Source organism: Procambarus clarkii, chromosome 9 (genome assembly GCF_040958095.1).
Source record: "Procambarus clarkii isolate CNS0578487 chromosome 9, FALCON_Pclarkii_2.0, whole genome shotgun sequence".
NCBI classification, from domain to species: domain Eukaryota; kingdom Metazoa; phylum Arthropoda; class Malacostraca; order Decapoda; family Cambaridae; genus Procambarus; species Procambarus clarkii.
This window is the reverse complement of record NC_091158.1, coordinates 4432253-4452976: the sequence shown is the minus strand read 5'-3', so window position 1 is coordinate 4452976 and position 20724 is coordinate 4432253. Positions and strand designations below refer to the sequence as shown.

Below are 20724 nucleotides of genomic sequence, written 5' to 3'. Positions count from 1 at the left end.
TGGAGGTCGAACAGGATCCTGGTCGCTACCTTGTCAATGTCCCTGGACCTGGTAGGGCCTGCATTGCATTGGGTCGGTGGTTGCAGCCAGTTGTCTCGACTTCGCGTTGAGGAGTGAGGACTGACCACCTCCTGGGTAAATCCCTGTTTTTCCTTGTCTTTGGGTAGTTAGCTCCAGGGAGCCGATGGGGCTCTCCCCAAAAAACCAGCATTGAATGTAATGAAATCCCATTTTCTGGGCGAGTCCTGGAGACTCCCTAGCATTCCTCCCTCTTTCTGGTCGGCAGGGTTTTTCACGTGTTTTTGACATCCAGCCTAAGAACTGATGGTTGGATCACTGGCGCGAGGGTCTGGGGCTCCCCTTCCCCCTCCCGGGGAGGATGGGGGGGGGGGGGTTGTGCAGACAGTGGCGCAGCAACATGACGACATTATGCTCGTTCGCTAATTTTCGTTTGGGAAGTTCTGCCCACTCGTTCGGCTTTTGGTAGCAACGTTTTCACCAGAATAGGGGTTTGTTTTGGGGCGCCTACCTTTCTGGGTGCCAGACCCGATCAATGGCAGACAAAGAATGCTCCCAACCACACGGGGGTTTCTATAGGTCATTGCTCCTCATGCCTCTCTGAAGGGGGCCAGGTTCTGGCGCGTGGTCCTCTGTAGGCAAGCACTCCATGCACTTTGACTGATGCCAGAAAGCTAATAATTACATATCAGCCTGTATAGCTCCAGGGAGCCTCTGGGACTTGCCCAGAAAATGGCGTTTCATTACATTCAATGCTGGTTATTTGAGAGCATTACTTAATATACCAAGAAGGACTTAAAAAGGATTTTAATCTTTATGAGTGAACTTCCTGTTGTCACACTGGACTAGATTTAACTCTTTACTAATGTCCAGCCCCTAGCACAAATATGGCCTGACAGATGTTTAAAAAGATTACTATTGTGCCTTTATAAAATGTTACCATGTTCAATGGTTTCAGTGATCTAACATTTGGAAATATCTAAGTGGAATACTCAGAAAGTGAACATTTGGAAATCTCTGGAATATAATACTTTTTTCCCCCATAGAGAGCACTTTACCTTCACATTTAATTTGCAAGTCAAGCCTTACATGGGTTTCCAGAAACAACCCTTGCTAGTTGCCCTATGCATATCCAACACTGTCCTTACACAGCAAGAGTATGTTGTAAATTCTTGAACTATATTGCCATTTAGCATGCATACCATTGATCTTTTTACACTTACCTGTTCTCTTAAATCAGCTATTTCTCTTTGGATAGTTCCAGTATCACGTACAATATCCACCAATTCTCCACAGCCTTCATGCACAGCTGCCACAGCTCGGTAAACCTGCCGCACTCGTTCATTGTTAGCAGCCTCCTGGAAATGTGCGAATACCATATATTATATGTAAAATATAACTTTTCCCATCAGTTTTTTTTCCTCCTTTATTCCAAAATCATCAAATATTTTGGTTTTGGACCTATAGCCACTGCAATATTTTGAATTAATAGCCTTAATTTAATACAAAAGTGTTAAATAGTAATTAAATTAACATACAAAACCATCTTGCAGTACTTCATGCCCTTTTCAAGAAGATGTGACCAAAATAGATGAAATATCACTGTGTATTCATGATGATAAGAATATGCAGTGCTTACGTAGAGTCAAAGGAACGCCTACTACAAAAATATTAACCCTAAGTTGCGCAACACATCATATGATGGGTTGAGCTACTTGCTATAAAATGCACATCCCATCATATGATGTATTGGAGTACTACGCAAGATTTAAATGGCCCGCGGATAAACGGGGTTCACCTCACCTTCATCAGGGCTTTTGTAAATAGACGCCATTTAAAAAAAAAATCGTGAGCCAAATTCCCGGGTGTGAGGGCCTCGGTATTGAGAGAGCCACCAAGCCTGATGCACGCAGCATGAGCTAACAGCACTGCTGTTCAGCTTGTGACTACAGCATCGCCTAAAAATGCTAAAATATACTTGTTCATGCTATTATGTAGCTATGATATTATTACAGAAGACCCCTGACTGTGATAAAACTGACCAGGGTTCTGATAATAGCAGGAATGTGGTGATATTTAGCGCTGTGCGCCATGGAGGGAGGAGTAATGCTGTGGGAGGGAGGGTGGTGGCGATGTCTTCTGACTGTGTGTGGCCACCTTTTATTGACTGCACTCACCATACCAGCTTAGTGGTTCGCTATGGTGAACACAAATGTAGATACTTATATATAAAATGTGTATAGAGGGTATAAACAGCAAGAGAAGGTTTGGAGCTGCCATTTTGGTGAGGGCGGTGGCATCGTGCAGACGACGCCACCGTGCAGACAACGGTGTTGTTTACTGGTTACCACGATGGTCTTTGGGCCCCATACCAGTTTATTTGTACAAGTATGGTGAATAAAACAGGTAGATATTTATATATAATGTGTGTATATAGCGTAATAACACCACACAGTATTGTTGGAAGAGAAATATTAGTGCGTCTGGCCTTGAGGGCGGCAGCCATCAGCTGACTGTGTGAGGTCCTACGTCTTTGTGCCTTTACTCACCATACAAGCTTAGATGTACAGTTATGGTGAACAAAACATGTAAATACTTATATATAACGTCTGTATATAAGATATATAGCGTAATAACACCACACAGTACTGTTGGAGGAGAAATATTAGTGCGTCTGGCCTTGAGGGCGGCAGCCATCAGCTAACTGTGTGAGGTCCTACGTCTTGGTGCCTTTACTCACCATACAAGCTTAGATGTACAGTTATGGTGAACAAAACATGTAGATACTTATATATATTACATCTGTATATAGTGAATTATAGCAAAAACAGTATTGTGAGAGGAGAATGTGGGTGAATCAGATGACTTGAGGGAGGGCGGGAGTGGCTGGCTGGTACACGGCAGTCACTCCTCATTACTTTTTTACTCATAATAGCTACTTAGTGGTTCGTTATAGTGAACAAGACATGCAGATACTTATATATAACCTGTGCTTATAGTGTAATAACCGACAAAGTATTTGTTCACTGATTGATGAACATAATTGAATCAACAATATGCACACCATATTTTTGAGTACAGCAATGATTCACTCATTTTATTATATATCAAACTACACACGATTGAATAATATTACAGCAAAAAAACTATGAAAAATCAGAGACATTGAAATAATTAGGTAATTATCTCTTTGTGGCAACTCTGGCCTGACAGCTGGCGAGCAACAGACCGCCTGGGACGCACGCTGAGTCAGCGCCTATAATTTGCCAGACTTCCCCGCCCTATAGCGGGCAATATATGCCACTTACGATTTTTTTATTATTTTTCCCGTGATCAGTGAACACAAATTAACAGGTTAGGAAGAAATTTTTTTTTTTTTTTCTAAATTACATGCGCCTGTGGGGAAGAAAGGATATTATACCCCGAGCATGTTAAGGGATAATGGTGTCAGGGAAGGTAGGTGGTGTCAATGATAGAAGTTGTCAAGGGAGGGAGGTGATGTCAGTGATGGAAGCTGTCAGGGGAGGCAGGTAGTGTTAATGGTGTCAGGGATGGCAGGTAGTGCTAATGGTGTCAGGGGAGGCAGGTAGTGTTAATGGTGTCAGGGGAGGCAGGTAGTGTTAATGGTGTCAGAGATGGCAGGTAATGTTAATGGTGTCAGGGAAGGCAGGTAGTGTTAATGGTGTCAGGGATGGCAGGTAGTGTTAATGGTAGAAGTTGTTGTCAGAGTAGCCAGGTGGTGTTAGTAGTGAACGTCACTGAAGGCTGGTAGTGTCAGGGGAGGCAGGTGATGTCAGAGGTGGAAGTTGTTGTCAGAGAGGAAGACTGGTGTCAGTAGTGGAAGTTGTCAGGGGATGCAGGTGGTGTCAGTGGTGGCAATAGTTGTCGGGAGAGGCAGGTGGTGTAAGTGGTGGAATTTGTCAAGAGGCAGGTGGTGTCTGGGGAGTAAAGAGCTGGACTCTGGGGAGTCTGGCACAAGGTTGCTCTAGCCTAAGTGATCAGCTGACTGGCAACACGTGGCTGGCACCACTGCTGCCTCAATGCTTCATTCACTGTCTGCTTTTCACCAAATTAGCTGAGAAAATGGTACCATTTCAGTTGTTTATAACACGTTGCTCTATCATATTCTGTAGTCAAAAGAAGTATTCATATTAAATGGTGGTGTCAGTGGTGAGGGGATTGTATTAGGGGAGGTGGCGAGGCAGTTTGCCTCTACCCACTCAACATCTGTACTCATTAATACTGTACTTGTATGTACATTACTTTGTGTATTCCTTATTCATATTAATAAACTTTTTTATTTTATTATTTGCTGGCTTTATTTGTATATAATTGTTGATATGAAACAATTTATTGCATAATAATGAAAACCTGCTCTGAGGCGCCAGGGATGGTTCAAACTAGCAGTGTATGCCTGGCCTGGTCTGGCCTAAGTCCTAGCCTGAAGCCTGGCTTGGCTTGGCCTGGACTGAGACCTGGCTTGGCTTGGACTGGCCTGAGGCCTAGTTTGGCCTGGCTTGGCCTGGCCTGAGGTCTGGTTTGGTCTGGCATGAGGCCTGGTCTGATTCCTGACCTGAAACCTGGTCTGGTCTGGCCTGATGCCTGATTTGGCTTGGTCTGAGGTCTACCCTGAGGCCTAGTCTGAAGCTTGGTTTGGCCCGAGGCCTGCCAGTCTGGCCGCCACCCCTACTGCCAACCTGCTACAACACCCCCCCTCCCCACACCCGACCACCAGCAGCCAACCACAACCCCCTTTCCCAACTACTAGCAGCCCGCCAACTGCCCCTTCACTCGTCAGTTTGTTAAAAATTTGTAGTGATTTTGCTTGAATGGATTTAACCACTGTGCTGTGCTAGCCAAAAAGACTCACTCGCCAAAAACTGCGCCAGCCAAGCGCGATCTTCACTAAGTGGGCGGCTCTGGTAAACTGAGACAGGTCGGCTTGTGCCACCAAGAACCACACGCTCGGCGAATCATATGTGTATCAACAAAGTCGCTAGTCGAGGCAAAGGTTGTAAGTTGAGTCACGTTTTTCGACGAAATTGGGGGTCGTAACTCGAAAAATTCGTAAATAGGGGCAGTCATAAGTCAAGGTGCCACTGTAACTGTAAATATATATATACAGTATATGATTTACGCCCTCCAAGGGTTAGCTTGAAAGGCGTAATTGTAAATTTTTAAAACTTTAATTTTGAGTTTTAATTTAACTTTTTTTTAAAAGATACAAGCAATTTTACCTTGTAAGCAGTTCCCTCGACAACTGTGAAAGTCCTCTCTAGTTTGCCAGATAACATGTTTATCTCCTTTTGTATAGTTCTAGTGTCTGCCAGCACGCGATCAATCTCTTGTTTTTGTTTACGAACTTTGGCGCTGATATCAATTATTCGTTTGGTATACACAGATCTGAAATAAAAAAATTTATTACCATTATTATAAGTTAATTAGTTTTGTGGTTTCCAGAGAAAAAGTAAAAAAAACAAATAAAAAAACTGGATGTCTAATAATTCCCACAGATGAAACAAAATATTTGCCAGATTGTAAAAAACCAGTGTTGAATGTAATGAAACGCCATTTTCTGGGTGAGCCCCGGAGGCTCCCTGAAGCTTATCGGGTATGTTATATTAGACCGGGACATTAGCTAAGGAGTTCAGACCTACCAAGGACCAGTGCCAGTACCTGGCCCCTTCAGAGAGGTTTCAGGGAGCAATGGCCCTGGAAAACCCTCTTGTGGTTGGGGTTTTCCTTATCTGCTATCGACCGGGGTTAGGCACCAAGAAAGGTAGGCATAACAAAACAAACCCCACATGGTAAAAAACTAAAACAAAAAACCGAACACAGGTAGAAACGCCCTACAATCCCAAGGAAACAAGCAAACATCACACTTTATTGCCGCACTGGTCGTCCGCGCAGCCCTCCCCGCCCCGAGAGGGGGAGGGGAGAGCCCTTGACCTCACCGCGCCGGCTGCCTATCATCAGTTCGGAAGCTAAGCTTCAACCAACGCGAAAAAAATGCCGACCGGTGGGAGGGAGGGTTGCCAGGGAGCCTCCGGGGCTCACCCAGAAAATGGCATTTCATTACATTCAATGCTGGTTTTCTGTGGGGAGCCCCTATGGCTCCATGGAGCTTCATACCCGAAGAGAAGGAAAAGAAAGGGCCGAACAGGGAGGCGACTGCCACAAACTCCACAACGCGAAGCCGAGACAACAGGCTGCAACCTGCAACCCAAGGCTACAAGAATCGCACAGGAGCAGATGCGCGCATAAAGAACGGGCGGCCAGGAACCTGTGCGACCCTTAAATCTTTGCGCCCGAAATGAACCCTAGACGTCACCAACAGAGCAGCAAAAGCTGCAAACGTTCGAACAGTACGGGCGCAATGATAGACAGCAGGCTTGAAGACCTAAAAACTCTGCGGACGACCTGGGAGACCCGAGCCCTGAAACAGGGAACGAGGGAACCGGATCAACCAAAAGCGCATCCCCAGACACTGTACGCAGGTAACGGCAAAAAAGCGCAACCGGACAACACAGGACGCACCCCCGGCCGAACCAATCAAGCATCAATAACCCAAGGACTTCCCTGGTAAGCAGCCGTCTCGACCGTCGCTAGAAGGACGGAGAAAGGCTGCAAATGTACAAACCTACCACCAGTAACAAAGAGCAGAAACCTGAACCGAAGAGGCTACCACAAACTGAGAAGATAAAAGGGCGCCCTGATCAAGGATTAGGATGGCTCAGCCGACGCATGAGCAGGCCGAAGGTGAAACAAAACACGAGAAAGCATATGGAACGGGGCAGATGTGACGTCCACCCCGAATGTAAGCCGGAGCGGCTCCGCCAGCACCGCACAAAACGAGGCAACAGTAAGAAACATCAAATAATTGTAGTCCTGAAAACCCAAGAAAGGACAAGACAACCCAGTGTGAAAGAGAAGACGACCTACGAAGAGCAAGAAAATGGTGCATAGAAACACCAGGAACATCAAATTGTCGCCGAGACGAAGCTCGCAGGTGGGACACCATCAACAAAGCCACCTGATCACCACAGAGATGGTGATACCCACTCAACCGACCCAGTGCCGCACAAAACGAGGCAACAGAAAGAAACATCAAATAATTGTAGTCCTGAAAACCCAAGAAAGGACAAGACAACCCAGTGCGAAAGAGAAGACGACCTATGATGAGCAAGAAAAAATGCATAGAAACACCAGGAACATCATACTGTTGCCGAGACGAAGCTCGCAGGTGGGACACCATCAACAAAGCCAGCTGATCACCACAGAGATGGTGATACCCGCATCAAAATACCAGACGCGAAGAGCCAAGGAGAAGGCTGAACCAGTCACCGGTCCGGTCCGACCTGCCAAAAGAGGTGGAGCCGCTGCAAAACGCCCCGGGTTCGGACACCCATCAAGCATCGTCTGAAAATAAAGCTGGGCTGGCCACCAAGGGACCATGAGGACTACTCTCTAGGGAATGGGATCCAACCGAGCCAGAACCCGAAGCAACAGCTGGACCGGGAGAAGAGGAACAGGTATCCCCACCTTGACCAGTCCTGCCTAAAGGCATCCACCGTGAAAGCCTCGCAGGTGGATAAGGGCGCCACATAGAATGGGTGGCACCTAGACCACGCCGACTTGAAGACATCCATGGCCAGGAGTCCATACGTCCGGCAGAGCCAACTAAACGAGTCGGCTATGACTGGCCAATCCGCTAACAGAGGAATGAACCGAGACAGGCTGTCCGCCAGGACATAGGACACACCCCGGACACGAACCTCACGGTTAGCCAAACCCCGAGAAACCAGAAAACGAGCCACTCGAAGGGACTAACCCCAAAGGCAAACACCTAAGAGAAACCCTGTGGTTCCGGCAAAGAACAGCCAGAGAACAATCCGAATGGAGCTGAATGGTAGAGCACCGAGTGACCCGAACCCTCCGAAGCGCAAACCAGACAGCCACAAACTCCCAAACCGTGCTGTGAGCCCGATGGACGGACAGACCCCACCATCCCCGGCCGACCTGGTGAGCACTGGTCACAAAGCCCAGCCGAGAGATGACCCGTCTGTGAACACATCGAGTGAAGGCTCGGGGAGGTGCCAAGGCACGGAACCCCGAAAACCCCAAAGAGGAAGCTGGTGACGCAGCACCAACATAAGATCCCCGGTGGAACGAACCCAACGATTGCAAGAGAGTCGGAAGGGGAGTTTCTGAAGGATCTAAACAGACGCTGAAGCCAAATCTGACCCTGCGGTCAGACCAGCACGTCGAAGTTCAGACTCCCGCACAACTGCTCGAGCAACCGCCGAGCAACCCGGGACCCCTCATCGACAATCGAAGGCGGGACCACAGCCCAAGCAACACTTCTAGAGGGAAGGACAAGGAGCGGTCCAAGAGCCCTAAACAAGACCCAGCCAGGTCCGAACCCGGGACGGAAACAGAACGGCCTCCAGATCACCAGGAAACCAAACCCGGTGATATGGAAAGAACCACACGCCTGGCGAGCAGACAAGCAGACCGACTGGGAGCCCACACCAGCTAGTCGTCGAGGTAGGCCAGACACCAAATCCCAACCAGACTCAGACAGGGCACCAAGATCCGGTAAAGATGCATAAATACACCAAGTGCCAATTACAAACTAGGGAACAAAAGCGGTAAGCCTGAAGCCCCACCACCAACTGTGCTAGTTCCGGAAAACTGGAGAAGAACGTGCCAAGAATTGACCTGGAGGTCCAGAGCAACCATCCAGGCACCCAGTCCCAACAGAAGCTGGACCGGAGACAACAATCCTCCAATGAGGGCATAGAATCCAGGGCGCAGACTGAACAAGTCCAGAAGAACCGCAGATTCACCAGGCCCATGTCTGCATAGAGCAGACAGGAACCCCAGAAGGATGGGGCGGATCGACCATGTCCAACGCACCCACTAAGATGACATGACGAAGCGCAGGGAAAGAAGCCCACCCCACAGGCCCTGAACCCCCCAAAGGGGGAGAAGCCGTCCGCCGCTGCCACCAGGGGGCCGGAAGACAACCAAAAGAGCCAACTAACTGGGGGACCATGCGAGAGTCAACAGAGTATGCTGCTCTCCCAGCGCCCCGTCAACAGTGAAGGGAACAGAGCCCCTTCTGAAAGAAAAAACCAGCGTTGAATGTAATGAAACGCCATTTTCTGGGTGAGTCCCGGAGGCTCCCCGGAGCTATCCCAGGCTGATATGCTAATGTCAGACTTTGGCATCAGTCATGTGTATGGAGTTCTTAGGCCTACCGGGGACCACGGCCAGAACCGGGCCCCCTCAGAGAGGCAAGGGGAGCAATGGCCTATAGAAGCCCCCGTGTAGTTGGAAGCATTCTATGTCTGCCATCGACCGGAACAGGCACCCAGAAAGGTAAGCGCCCCAAAACAAACCCCTATTCTGGTTAAAATTGCTACCTAAAACCGAACTAGTGGATAGAACTCCCCAACCGAAAACAAGCAAACTAGTGTGACGTCACACACTGCCGCGCCGCTGTCTGCGCAGCTCCCCCCTCCCCGGGAGGGGGAAGGGGGAGCCCCAGACCCCCCGCGCCGGCTACCCACACCTCAGTTCTTGAGGCTGGATGTCAAAAACGCGAAAAACCGCCGACCGGAGGGAGGGAGGGATGCCGGGGAGCCTCCGGGACTCACCCAGAAAATGGCGTTTCATTACATTCAACGCTGGTTTTCTGGGGGGAGCCCCGTCGGCTCCCCGGAGCTAACTACCCACAGACAGAAAAAGAGGGACTTACCCGGGAGGCGGTCGTCGCTCACCCCTCAACTCGAAGCCGAGACAACTGGCTGCAACCACCGACCCAAAGCAACACAGGCCCGACGAGGCCCAGGGACATTCACAAGGTAACGAGCAGCCAGAACCCTGTTCGACCGCCAAAATCCCCGCGCCCGAATATCAGACCAAGACATATTCCCAAAGACGGCAGCAAGAGCCGCGAACTTACGAACGTCATGGGCACGGGGATAGACCGCAGGCTGGCTGGACCTAATAACCCTGCGGACGACCTGAGAGACCCGAACCCGCGAACAGGGAAGAAGGGAAACCGGAGCAACCCACAGCGCGTCCCCGGACACAGAAGCTGTGGCGCGCAAATAACGGCGTAGACGTAACATCGATACCAAAAGCAAGCTGAAGCGGCTCCGCCAGCGCCGCACGATACGAAGCGACAGTGTTAGGCATAAGATGACGGTCCTGAAACAACCACGAGAGGAAGGACAAGACCACCCGAACAGACAAGGAGCTAACACGACGAAGACGCAAAAAGAAACGGAAGGACCGCCAGGAAACTTCATACTGCCGCCGAGAAGAAGCCCTCAGGTGGGACACCAACAAGGAGGCCACCTGATCACCATAGAGACGATGATAGACTCGAGTCAAAAAAACCATACGCGAAGACTCAAGGAGAAGATCGAACCAGCTACGTGACGTACCGGCCCGATCTGCTGAAAGAGGCGGAGCCGCGGGAAAACCCTCGGGTTCGGACACCGAGCAACCAGCGCCTGAAACCAAGGCTGGGCCGGCCACCAAGGGGCCAGAAGGACAACTCTCCCCCGGTAAGTCTCTAAGCGAGTCAGGACCTGGAGCAACAGCCGAACCGGGGGAAAGAGGTACAGGAACCCCCACCTCGACCAGTCTAGCCGAAAGGCATCGACCCCGACGGCCTCGCAATCGGGGAAGGGCGCCGCATAAACGGGAAGACGCCGCAACCACGCCGACGCGAAGAGGTCCACTTCGGGGTGCCCGAACGTCTGGCAAAGCCAACGGAAGGACTCGTCGTCGACCGTCCACTCTGTGGAGAGGGGAACGAAACGAGACAGGGCGTCGGCCAAGACGTTGGACACGCCCCGTACGTGAACCGCCAGGAGAGCCAAACCCCGAGAACTCAGCAGACGAGTCACCCGAAGCGACCCACCCCAAAGAGACAAGGACCGCATCGAACCCCCGCGGTTCAGGCAATGAACCACCGGAGAGCAGTCCGAATGGAGCCGAATCGTCGATCCGCGGGCCACCCGAATCCTCCCCAGAGCAAACCACACTTCCGCGAACTCCCGCACCGTACTGTGAGCTCGACGGAAGGACGGATCCCAACGCCCCTGGCCGGCCTGGTGAGCACTGGTCACAAAACCCCAGCCGAGAGACGACGCATCCGTGTACACATCGAGCGAGGGCTCGGGTAGGCGCCAAGGCACTGAACCCCGAAAAACCCGAAGAGGAAGCCGGTGACGCAGCAACCGACGCAAGTCCCCCGGGGGTCGAACTCTGCGATCACGAGAGAGGCGGAAGGGGGAACCCCGAAGGAACCAGAACAGCCGTCGAAGCCAAACCCGACCCGGCGGGTAGACCACCATCGCGAAGTTCAGGCTCCCGCACAGCCCCTCGAGCAACCGCCGGGTGACCCGAGGGCCCTCCAGAAACAGACGAAGGCGGGACCGCAGCCGCAGGAGAGACTCCGGAGGGAGAGACGAGGCGATTCGAGAGTCCCACACGAGACCCAGCCAAGTCCGAACCTGAGAGGGAACCAGATGGGACTTCCTCCAGTTCACCAAGAACCCGAACCCGGCGAGCTGGGAAAGAACCAAATCCCTGGCTAGCAAGCAAGCTGACTGGCTGGGAGCCCAAACCAGCCAGTCGTCGAGGTAAGCCAACACCCGAACACCTAGGAGACGCAAACGAGCCACCACAACCCGTGTAAGGTGTGTGAACACGCGAGGTGCCAGGTTCAACCCGAACGGGAGACAACGAAAGCGGTAACTCAGACGCCCCACTACAAAACCGAGCCAGTCCCCGAACCGCAGATGAATCGGGACATGCCAATAAGCGTCCCGGAGGTCCAGGGACACCATCCAAGCTCCCGGCTCCAAGAGGAGCCGAACCGGAGACAGCGTAGTCATCCGAAAAGAGGGGCAATGAACCCAGGGGTTCAGACGGGACAAGTCCAGAATGAACCGCAGGTCCGCGCAGTCCCGTTTCGGAACCGGAAACAGACGGGAAACCCATCTGAGGGACGACGTCGATTCGACGACGCCCAAGCGTACCCATTCCAAGACGACTCCACTGAGCGCAGGGGAAGAAGCCTGCCCTGCCAGCCCCGACCCCCCAAAGGGGGGAGGGGCCACCCAACGCCACCGCAGGCCGCGAGACACGACCCAAAAGGCCCACGAATCGTGGGACCAGGCGCGGGCGAACAGCGCAAGCCGCCCCCCCATCGCCCCGTCAAGGGGGCAAACCGCGAAAGGGCCGGCGACCCTTACGATACCCAGAACCCCGCACAGCGCGAACACCGCGCCGACCAGACGAGGGAGGGCCCGCAGGAGGAGCCAACCCCAAACCTGACACCAGAGGCCTACCACGACGAGAGGAACCCCGAGCCCTGGCCCGACCTTTCCGGGAAGACCCACCCCGGGACCCCCGGAAAACCAACAAGTCCGACATCGGACGACAAGCCGGCGACGCAGCCTGAATAAACTGCGCCACGGCCGACTCCCCAAACAGGAGAGGACAAAAAGGTGAAGAACGCCTAAGAGCCAGAGCCCAAGCAGATTCCACGGAGGAACCCAGCACCACCTGCCGACACGCGAGACGGGAAGCATAGAACAGGGAAACCGCATCCCGCAAAATCGGCGTGAACAGCTTCAACAAGGCAGCCGACGAACGCGCAGCCGAAGACAAGGTGCCGGACCCCGGGACGGACCCAAGCGTCCCCACATCCTCCACGAGCCAATCCGAAGACAGCTCCAGGAGGGAAAAGAACCGCAAGGCCGAACACAAAAAGCCCCGGGCGCGCAAGTCCTCGGCCACGAGCGCCGCCGAAAGGGAGGGAACCTGCACATGGAGCTGAATAACGCCCACATCGCGGGGAAGGGCAGGGGCAAACAAGCACTCATTCAGGTACTCAAGTTCACCCCCCAGGAAAACCTGAAGCACCGTGGAAGCTTCCCGCCACTCCAGCGTGCGGGAACGACAGAAGGAATGCCAGGAAACCAGACCAAACAAGGGGCAGTCTGCTAGCCAGGACGACTCCGGAACCTCGTAACGGAGCCAGAAAGGGAACGAAGTCCCAAACCTGAACGTGGACGGATCCATTTCCGAGGCATAATCCGGGTCACGCAGGAGGTAAGCTGCAAAGGCCGCTCGCACCACACCAGGTTGGATGCGATAAGCCGAAAACCTCCGGAAGGACGGAACCGACGTACCCGGGGGAACACGGAACCGAACCCGGGGAGGGGCCGACACCAAATCCAACTCGTACGCAGAGGGGGGAAAAGAAAACCCCACTCCTTGTAACAATAAGCCCCGCTCAGTGGGAAGAAAAACCCAGGCGGGGTCCAGCGGGGCCCAAGGCCCCCAAGTCAGCCCCTCCCCAGCCTCGAGGTCCGTCACCACAGGACCCGAGGCCGAGTCCTCTCCCCAAGCCCCGACCCCACAAGACAAGGACGGAGCAGCCGGAAAAGCTGGAGGAAGGGGGGCCCACTGGTCAGACCCTGAAGCTTCGGCCGGGAGACAAGACTCGAATGCCTCTGCCGCCCCCCCGGAAGGGGCAACCCCCGAAGCTGCCCGAGTCTCGAGATCAAGTAACCCCTGCTCCGACCCCGAAACCCTCAGACGCTTCGGGGCCGGAAGCAGGGGCGGGGGACCAGAACGAACAGAAGGGGAAGGACGAGGAGGTGCGGACTGAACCAGGATCGAAGCGACCCCCACCCCCAAGTCCGGGTCTCGAAAAGCAAAGCGGGGCAGCCCCGGGGCATCCGGGGAAGCAACCAACCGAGCGCGTTGCAACAGACGAAACCTAGACTGCAACGCACGTGCCGCCTGTACCCGAATAGAACCATCAGAGGATTGGGTAAATTGAGTCACAAGCAAGCAGCAACACTCACAGGACTCAGGGTCGAAAGTATCACCGACCCAACAGGCAGCGTGGCAGAGGCAAAAACAATGAGGGTCACCCTGAGACAAGGGGACCGAGCAACCCTCAAACTCGCACACAGCGAGTGGGGACTCCGGGGTCACATCCATCGGACCCACGCGCCCCCTAGGGGATTCCCAGGGTCCTGAGCGTTTACTTTAAGAGGACTCGCGCTCAGGTAGTCCCAGGCAGGGTGCTGCAAACCGGCGCCCAAAACTACCAAGCAAACTTCTAAAGCTGAACCCCAGGGACGTGTACACTCACGGGGACCTAGCAGGGGGCGCCACCGAGGAGAACAGTGGAAGGGCAAAAACAAACTGAATAAAATGACAGAACCCCCCACCAGGCAAAAACAAAAAGAAAAACAAAACCCCGCAAGAGGACAGCGAACCCCAAGGAACAGAGCCGGCCGCGATGTCGGGAAATACAAGCTGAGCAGCACCCTGCGCCCCTACCAGTGCAAACTGCCTCTTACCTGCCGGTAACAAGGGAGAACAAAACACCCAAGAGCCCAACAGGCGGCCGAAAAACCAAAAGGTAAAACGGACCAGCAGAGGCAGACCCCGAGGAGCCTGTGGAAGGTGGCCCCAAGCCCCAAGGGCAGTACTTACAGGGCACCTAGGGAAGGCAGCCCTAGGCGCATGCAGCCCGAGTACTGAAGATAACTCCTGGCTCTCGCACCCACAAAACTAACACCACACGCAAAGCACAGTGCAGTAGCGACACCGGAGCCAGAGCACACGACCATCGCCTATAGCATCAGCCTCAAGAACTGAGGTGTGGGTAGCCGGCGCGGGGGGTCTGGGGCTCCCCCTTCCCCCTCCCGGGGAGGGGGGAGCTGCGCAGACAGCGGCGCGGCAGTGTGTGACGTCACACTAGTTTGCTTGTTTTCGGTTGGGGAGTTCTATCCACTAGTTCGGTTTTAGGTAGCAATTTTAACCAGAATAGGGGTTTGTTTTGGGGCGCTTACCTTTCTGGGTGCCTGTTCCGGTCGATGGCAGACATAGAATGCTTCCAACTACACGGGGGCTTCTATAGGCCATTGCTCCCCTTGCCTCTCTGAGGGGGCCCGGTTCTGGCCGTGGTCCCCGGTAGGCCTAAGAACTCCATACACATGACTGATGCCAAAGTCTGACATTAGCATATCAGCCTGGGATAGCTCCGGGGAGCCGACGGGGCTCCCCCCAGAAAATATACATACATATATGCACATACATATATATTATGTACATATACACATACACATACATCTAAATACACACACACAAGGTGTATTACACTATAAATTCATAAACAACAAATTGCAGGTAAAGGATAATATTCAGAGGTTGAAAATGGGAAATAGATTCACGGAAAATGAAAAGGAAATGTGTGAAACATTAAACGAAAAGTTCCAAAGTGTGTTTGTACAAAATGAAATCTTCAGGAAACCAGATACAATAAGAATTCCAAAGAACAACATAGAGCACATAGAGGTGTCTAGAGGCAAAGTGGAAAAAATGCTCAAGGAGCTAAATAAGAACAAAGCAGTTGGTCCAGATGGAGTTTCACCATGGGTTCTGAGAGAATGTGCACCTGAGCTCAGCACTCCTCTTCAACTGATTTTTCAGGCATCCCTGTTTACAGGAGTTGTAGCTGATGTGAGGAAAAAGGCTAACATAGTTCCAATCTACAAAAGTGGAAGCAGGGAAGACCCCCTTAATTATAGACTGGTATCATTGACAAGTGTAATAGTCAAAATATTGGAAAAAATAATTAAAACTAAATGGGTAGAACACCTGGAGAGAAATTATATAATATCAGACAGACAGTATGGTTTTCGATCTGGAAGATCCTGTGTATCGAATTTACTCAGTTTCTATGATCGAGCAACAGAGATATTACAGGAAAGAGATGGTTGGGTTGACTGCATCTATCTGGACCTAAAAAAGGCTTTCGACAGAGTTCCACATAAGAGGTTGTTCTGGAAACTGGAAAATATTGGAGGGGTGACAGGTAACCTTCTAACATGGATGAAAAATTTTCTGACTGATAGAAAAATGAGGGCAGTGATCAGAGGCAATGTATCGGACTGGAGAAATGTCACAAGTGGAGTACCACAGGGTTCAGTTCTTGCACCAGTGATGTTTATTGTCTACATAAATGATCTACCAGTTGGTATACAGAATTATTTGAACATATTTGCTGATGATGCTAAGATAATAGGAAGGATAAGAAACTTAGATGATTGTCATGCCCTTCAAGATGACCTGGACAAAATAATTATCTGGAGCACCACTTGGCAAATGGAATTTAATGTTAATAAATGCCATGTTATGGAATGTGGAATAGGAGAACATAGACCCCACACAACCTATATATTATGTGAGAAATCTTTAAAGAATTCTGATAAAGATAGAGATCTAGGGGTGGTTCTAGATAGAAAACTATCACATGAGGACCACATAAAGAATATTGTGCGAAGAGCCTATGCCACGCTTTCTAACTTTAGAATTGCTTTTAAATACATGGATGGCGATATACTAAAGAAATTGTTCACAACTTTTGTTAGGCCAAAGCTAGAATATGCAGCGGTTGTGTAGTGCCCATATCTTAAGAAGCACATCAACAAACTGGAAAAGGTGCATAGACATGCTACTAAGTGGCTCCCAGAACTGAAGGGCAAGAGCTACGAGGAGAGGTTATAGGCATTAAATATGCCAAAACTAGAAGACAGAAGAAAAAGAGGTGATATGATCACTACATACAAAATAGTAACAGGAATTGATAAAATTGATAGGTAAGATTTCCTGAGACCTGGAACTTTAAGAACAAGAGGTCATACATATAAACTAGCTAAACACAGATGCCAAAGAAATATAAGAAAATTCACTTTCGCAAACAGAGTAGTAGACGGTTGGAACAAGTTAGGTGAGAAGGTGGTGGAGGCCAAGACCGTCATTATTTCAAAGTGTTATATGACAAAGAGTGCTGGGAAGACGGGACACCACGAGCGTAGCTCACATCCTGTAACTACACTTAGGTAATTACACTTAGGTAATTACATACGTGCGTATGCACATACACGTGTGCACACACACACAGTGTACACATGTACATGTACATGTGTACACACACACACACACACACGTGAAAAGAAAATTACAAACCGCCAACCAGTGGGCAGAGAGCACCACGCCGGCCAGGCGAAGAAGGCACAAAACAGCATCAAAAGGCCAACCTCGACAACAAAACCCCAAAGTCCCAGCACGACCACAACACGTGCCAAGACCTAAAAAGATCAGTCTGCAAGCCAGGAAGACCCCGAAGCCCCAGAAGGCAGAACCGGGTCACACACAAGGAAACAAAGCCCCCCTGAACCCACAAACTGGGCCCAAGAGGAAGAAACCTCTGGAACGAAACCAAAGAACCCAAATTAACCCGGAATCGAACCAGGGGGAGCCTAAAACACCACATTTGCCGGCAGAGATTCACCACAGAAAGGCAAAGCACAGCCCCAGACAGAACCCCCAGGGAAACGGTCAAAACAGACCGAAAACCGAGGGACAAGGTGTGGGAGCAAGCATAACAGACAGGGACTCTGAGCCCAAACCCTAGGGCCCAGACCCAAAACAGACAAAATGGAAAGCCCGGTGTAAAATCAACACTCAAATGTTCCTAGAGGAACAGAAAACTGGCAGAAAACACCAGAAAAGCAAAGAAACAACAACAGGAGAATAAAACCCCTGAAAAAGGTAAAAAAACTCACCCAAGACGCTCGCTCGCTCGCACACCCAGGCGCATGTAAACAAACCGCAACACCGTCCTGGTGGCCACCCTGGGAAACCGGCAGAAGAAAATGGCCACCAGAACAGAGGGCTGTGACTGACGCAAAAGATATGAAAACATGCCAGCAAAAGTGGGAAGCAAACAGACTGGATGCGCGAAAAAACTCCGCCTAGAAGCAGAAAACTCAGGCAGGGGCATCCCGCCCCAAAACTGCTAGCAGGCATCCCCTACTGCCCCGGGAACCCGCAACAGAGGCCCTGGGGCAGAGCCGTCCTCCAAGCCCTCTGCCCTTAAAGAAAAGGAAGAGTCCATAGGAAAGGCAGCAAGAAAGGGCCGCTGGTAAGACCCAGAAGCCTTGGCAGGAGGAACAGGCTCGAAAACCTCCGTCCCCAACCCGAACGGGGCAGCCCCCAAAACCGCCCGAGTCTCGGCCCCAACTAAACCCCGCCCCGACCCAGAAACCCACAGACAGTCCAGAGCTGGGAACAGGGAGGGAAAGGGGGCGAACAGCACCTAACCAAAACGGGGCTGCCCCGGAGCATCCGAGTCGGAAACCAACCTAGCGTGTTGCAGCAAACTAACCTAGCTTGCAACACGATGCCACCTGTACTCTGAACAGTAATAAAATCAGGAGAGTACTGGATAACAAGCAGAGAATATCTCTTGCAAGACTCCGGGTCCAGGTGTCAGTGACCCAACAGGCAACATGACGGAGGTAAAAGTGGCGACTGTCACCCGGAGACAAGGGCACAACAAACAACGAGCCGGTACAAGACGGGTTGGAACCCGGAAGACACATTCAATGGTCCACCAAGCCCCGACAGGGGTTTCCAGGGCCCTTTGGGTAACAACTACAGGAAGCCCGGGCAAGGTGTTACTAACCGGTTAAGAAACCCAAAAATAACAAGGGGGTAGAGGACAACACTGAAAACCCCTGCGACGTGTACAATCACAGGGGCCTAGCAGAGGGCCACCAAACACTATCAGTGGAACTATAGCCACACTAGGCAGACCCTCCACCAGGCAAATGAAAATAAAAACAAAAGAAAAACCCCGCAAAAGTACACCGTCTCCAGAGGCAACAGGAACCGGTCGCCGCTTAGGTGGCAGGTCACACAACACCTTGATGCCCTAACCAGCACAATACAGTCCCTACCCATGGCCAAACAAGGGCCCCAAGCCCCAGCTGGCCCCCAAGGGCGAGGCAAATGCCGAGCAGCAAGAACCTCTACGGAAATGGTTCCCGAACGCCCCAGGGAAGATAACCCTGTCACGCAGGGGCAGTACTCACAGGGCGCTTAGGGAAGGAAGGCCCTAAGCGCATGCAGCCCTGGTACTGATGAGGAACACCTGGCCACCGCACAACACAACACACGGCAGTGAACGCCACACAAGGCAAACATCGCCTAGGAAACTGAGGCCAGAGAAACGTCTATCCTGGTTGACATTAGCTTACAAACTGATGCTAGGCAGCCGGCGCAGTGAGGTCCGGAGCTCACCCCTCCACCTCTCGGGGCGGGGAGGGCTGTGCGGACGATCAGCACAGCAGTAAAGTGTGATGTTTGCTTGTTTCCTTGGGATTGTAGGGAGTTTCTACCTCTCTGTTAGGTTTTTTGTTTTAGTTTTTACCATGTGGGGTTTGTTTTGTTATGCCTACCTTTCTGGGTGCCTAACCCCGGTCGATGGCAGATAAGGAAAATCCCAACCACAAGGGGGTTTTCCAGGGCCATTGCTCCCTGAAACCTCTCTGAAGGGGCCAGGTTCTGTCCCTGGACCCTGGTAGGTCTGAACTCCTATAGCTAATGTCCCGGTCTAATATAACATACATTAGCCCGATAAGCTCCAGGGAGCCGTAGGGGCTCCCCAGAGAAAGTGCTCCTTTTTTTTTTGACAGGAGTGGTGGTTCTTCTGGCTTCATCTTCTGCTGGGTTTTCTCGCTCTGGTCTCCAAGGGCAACAGGATGCCTATGACTAATGTGACCTAGTACAGTCCTGGGAAGCTATCTCAGTGATAAAGTTTCAAGGAGCCACCAGAACTCACCCAGAAAAGGGTAGTTCATTACATTCAATAATGATTTTTACAGAACCAAAAGGAATCCCAAACTGGGAATTCAAGATACCAAATAAACCCATCCTTAAATACATTATATAAATTCAGACTTGCCTATTTATGTCCTTATTCATCTTCTCAACTTGGTCCTTGAGTTGTGCTAAGGCACCTTCCTTCCTGTATGCATCTTGTACCATTGCCTTCATTTTATCTCGCAACTCTGACATCTCTGCCAAGATCTGATCTTTATTTCCCTGCAACAAATTCATCCTCTTTAAAAAAAAATTATATATTTATTCACTAAGCAATTCTGCATATACCCAGCACACTTGACAGCTAATCTATGATGGCCATGTTGGTCATGTACTTATTAGACCCCCTTATAAAGTATCACGGTACTTTTTTATGTTTGTTTACGAACTTAATACTATATAATATGACCTATCACAGTAAGCAGAGTACACAGATAAAGATATAATACCCACAGATACAGAGATATAAAGATATAAATATATATGCCCGAAATGCTGTATGTATTAGTGGCTTTAGGCATACAGTAGTATATACTTGCTCTATCGAGAAATCCAACATTTTTCTTGTAACTCAATTTGTATGTACTTTTACCTAAATAATAATAATAATAATAATACAGTAATAATTAATATTATTATTGTTATTATTATTATTATTATAAATTATGCTTGTGGAAGCACTAAGGAAGATATACTCCTGTGATGTAATTGCGGTTCTTTCTGACTCCTTTACACAAAAGGACCAGCATAATCTAAGCCTCACTCCGCTGTTATGTTGATGCTGCCACTGTTATTAATGTTATTGCTGAAGTGGCAACTGTTGTGCAGACGAGGAGTCACAATAACGTGGCTGAAATATGTTGACCAAACCACACACTAGAAAGTGAAGGGACGACGACGTTTCAGTCCGTCCTGGACCATTCTCAA

At 50.7% G+C, this 20724-nt stretch overlaps 1 protein-coding gene across 1 annotated transcript in view; it reads right to left on the bottom strand.

The window, feature by feature from the left end:
• The window catches only part of LOC123766262 (coiled-coil domain-containing protein 22 homolog), a 202955-nt gene that overhangs the window by 10115 nt on the left and 172116 nt on the right, over nucleotides 1–20724 (bottom strand). Inside the window, exons 10-12 of the mRNA XM_069321082.1 lie at nucleotides 19880–20019; nucleotides 5256–5421; nucleotides 1242–1376 (exon numbers count right to left, since the gene is read on the bottom strand). Of these exons, the coding sequence (XP_069177183.1) occupies nucleotides 1242–1376; nucleotides 5256–5421; nucleotides 19880–20019 (441 nt within the window). The remainder of the gene's footprint in view (nucleotides 1–1241; nucleotides 1377–5255; nucleotides 5422–19879; nucleotides 20020–20724) is intronic.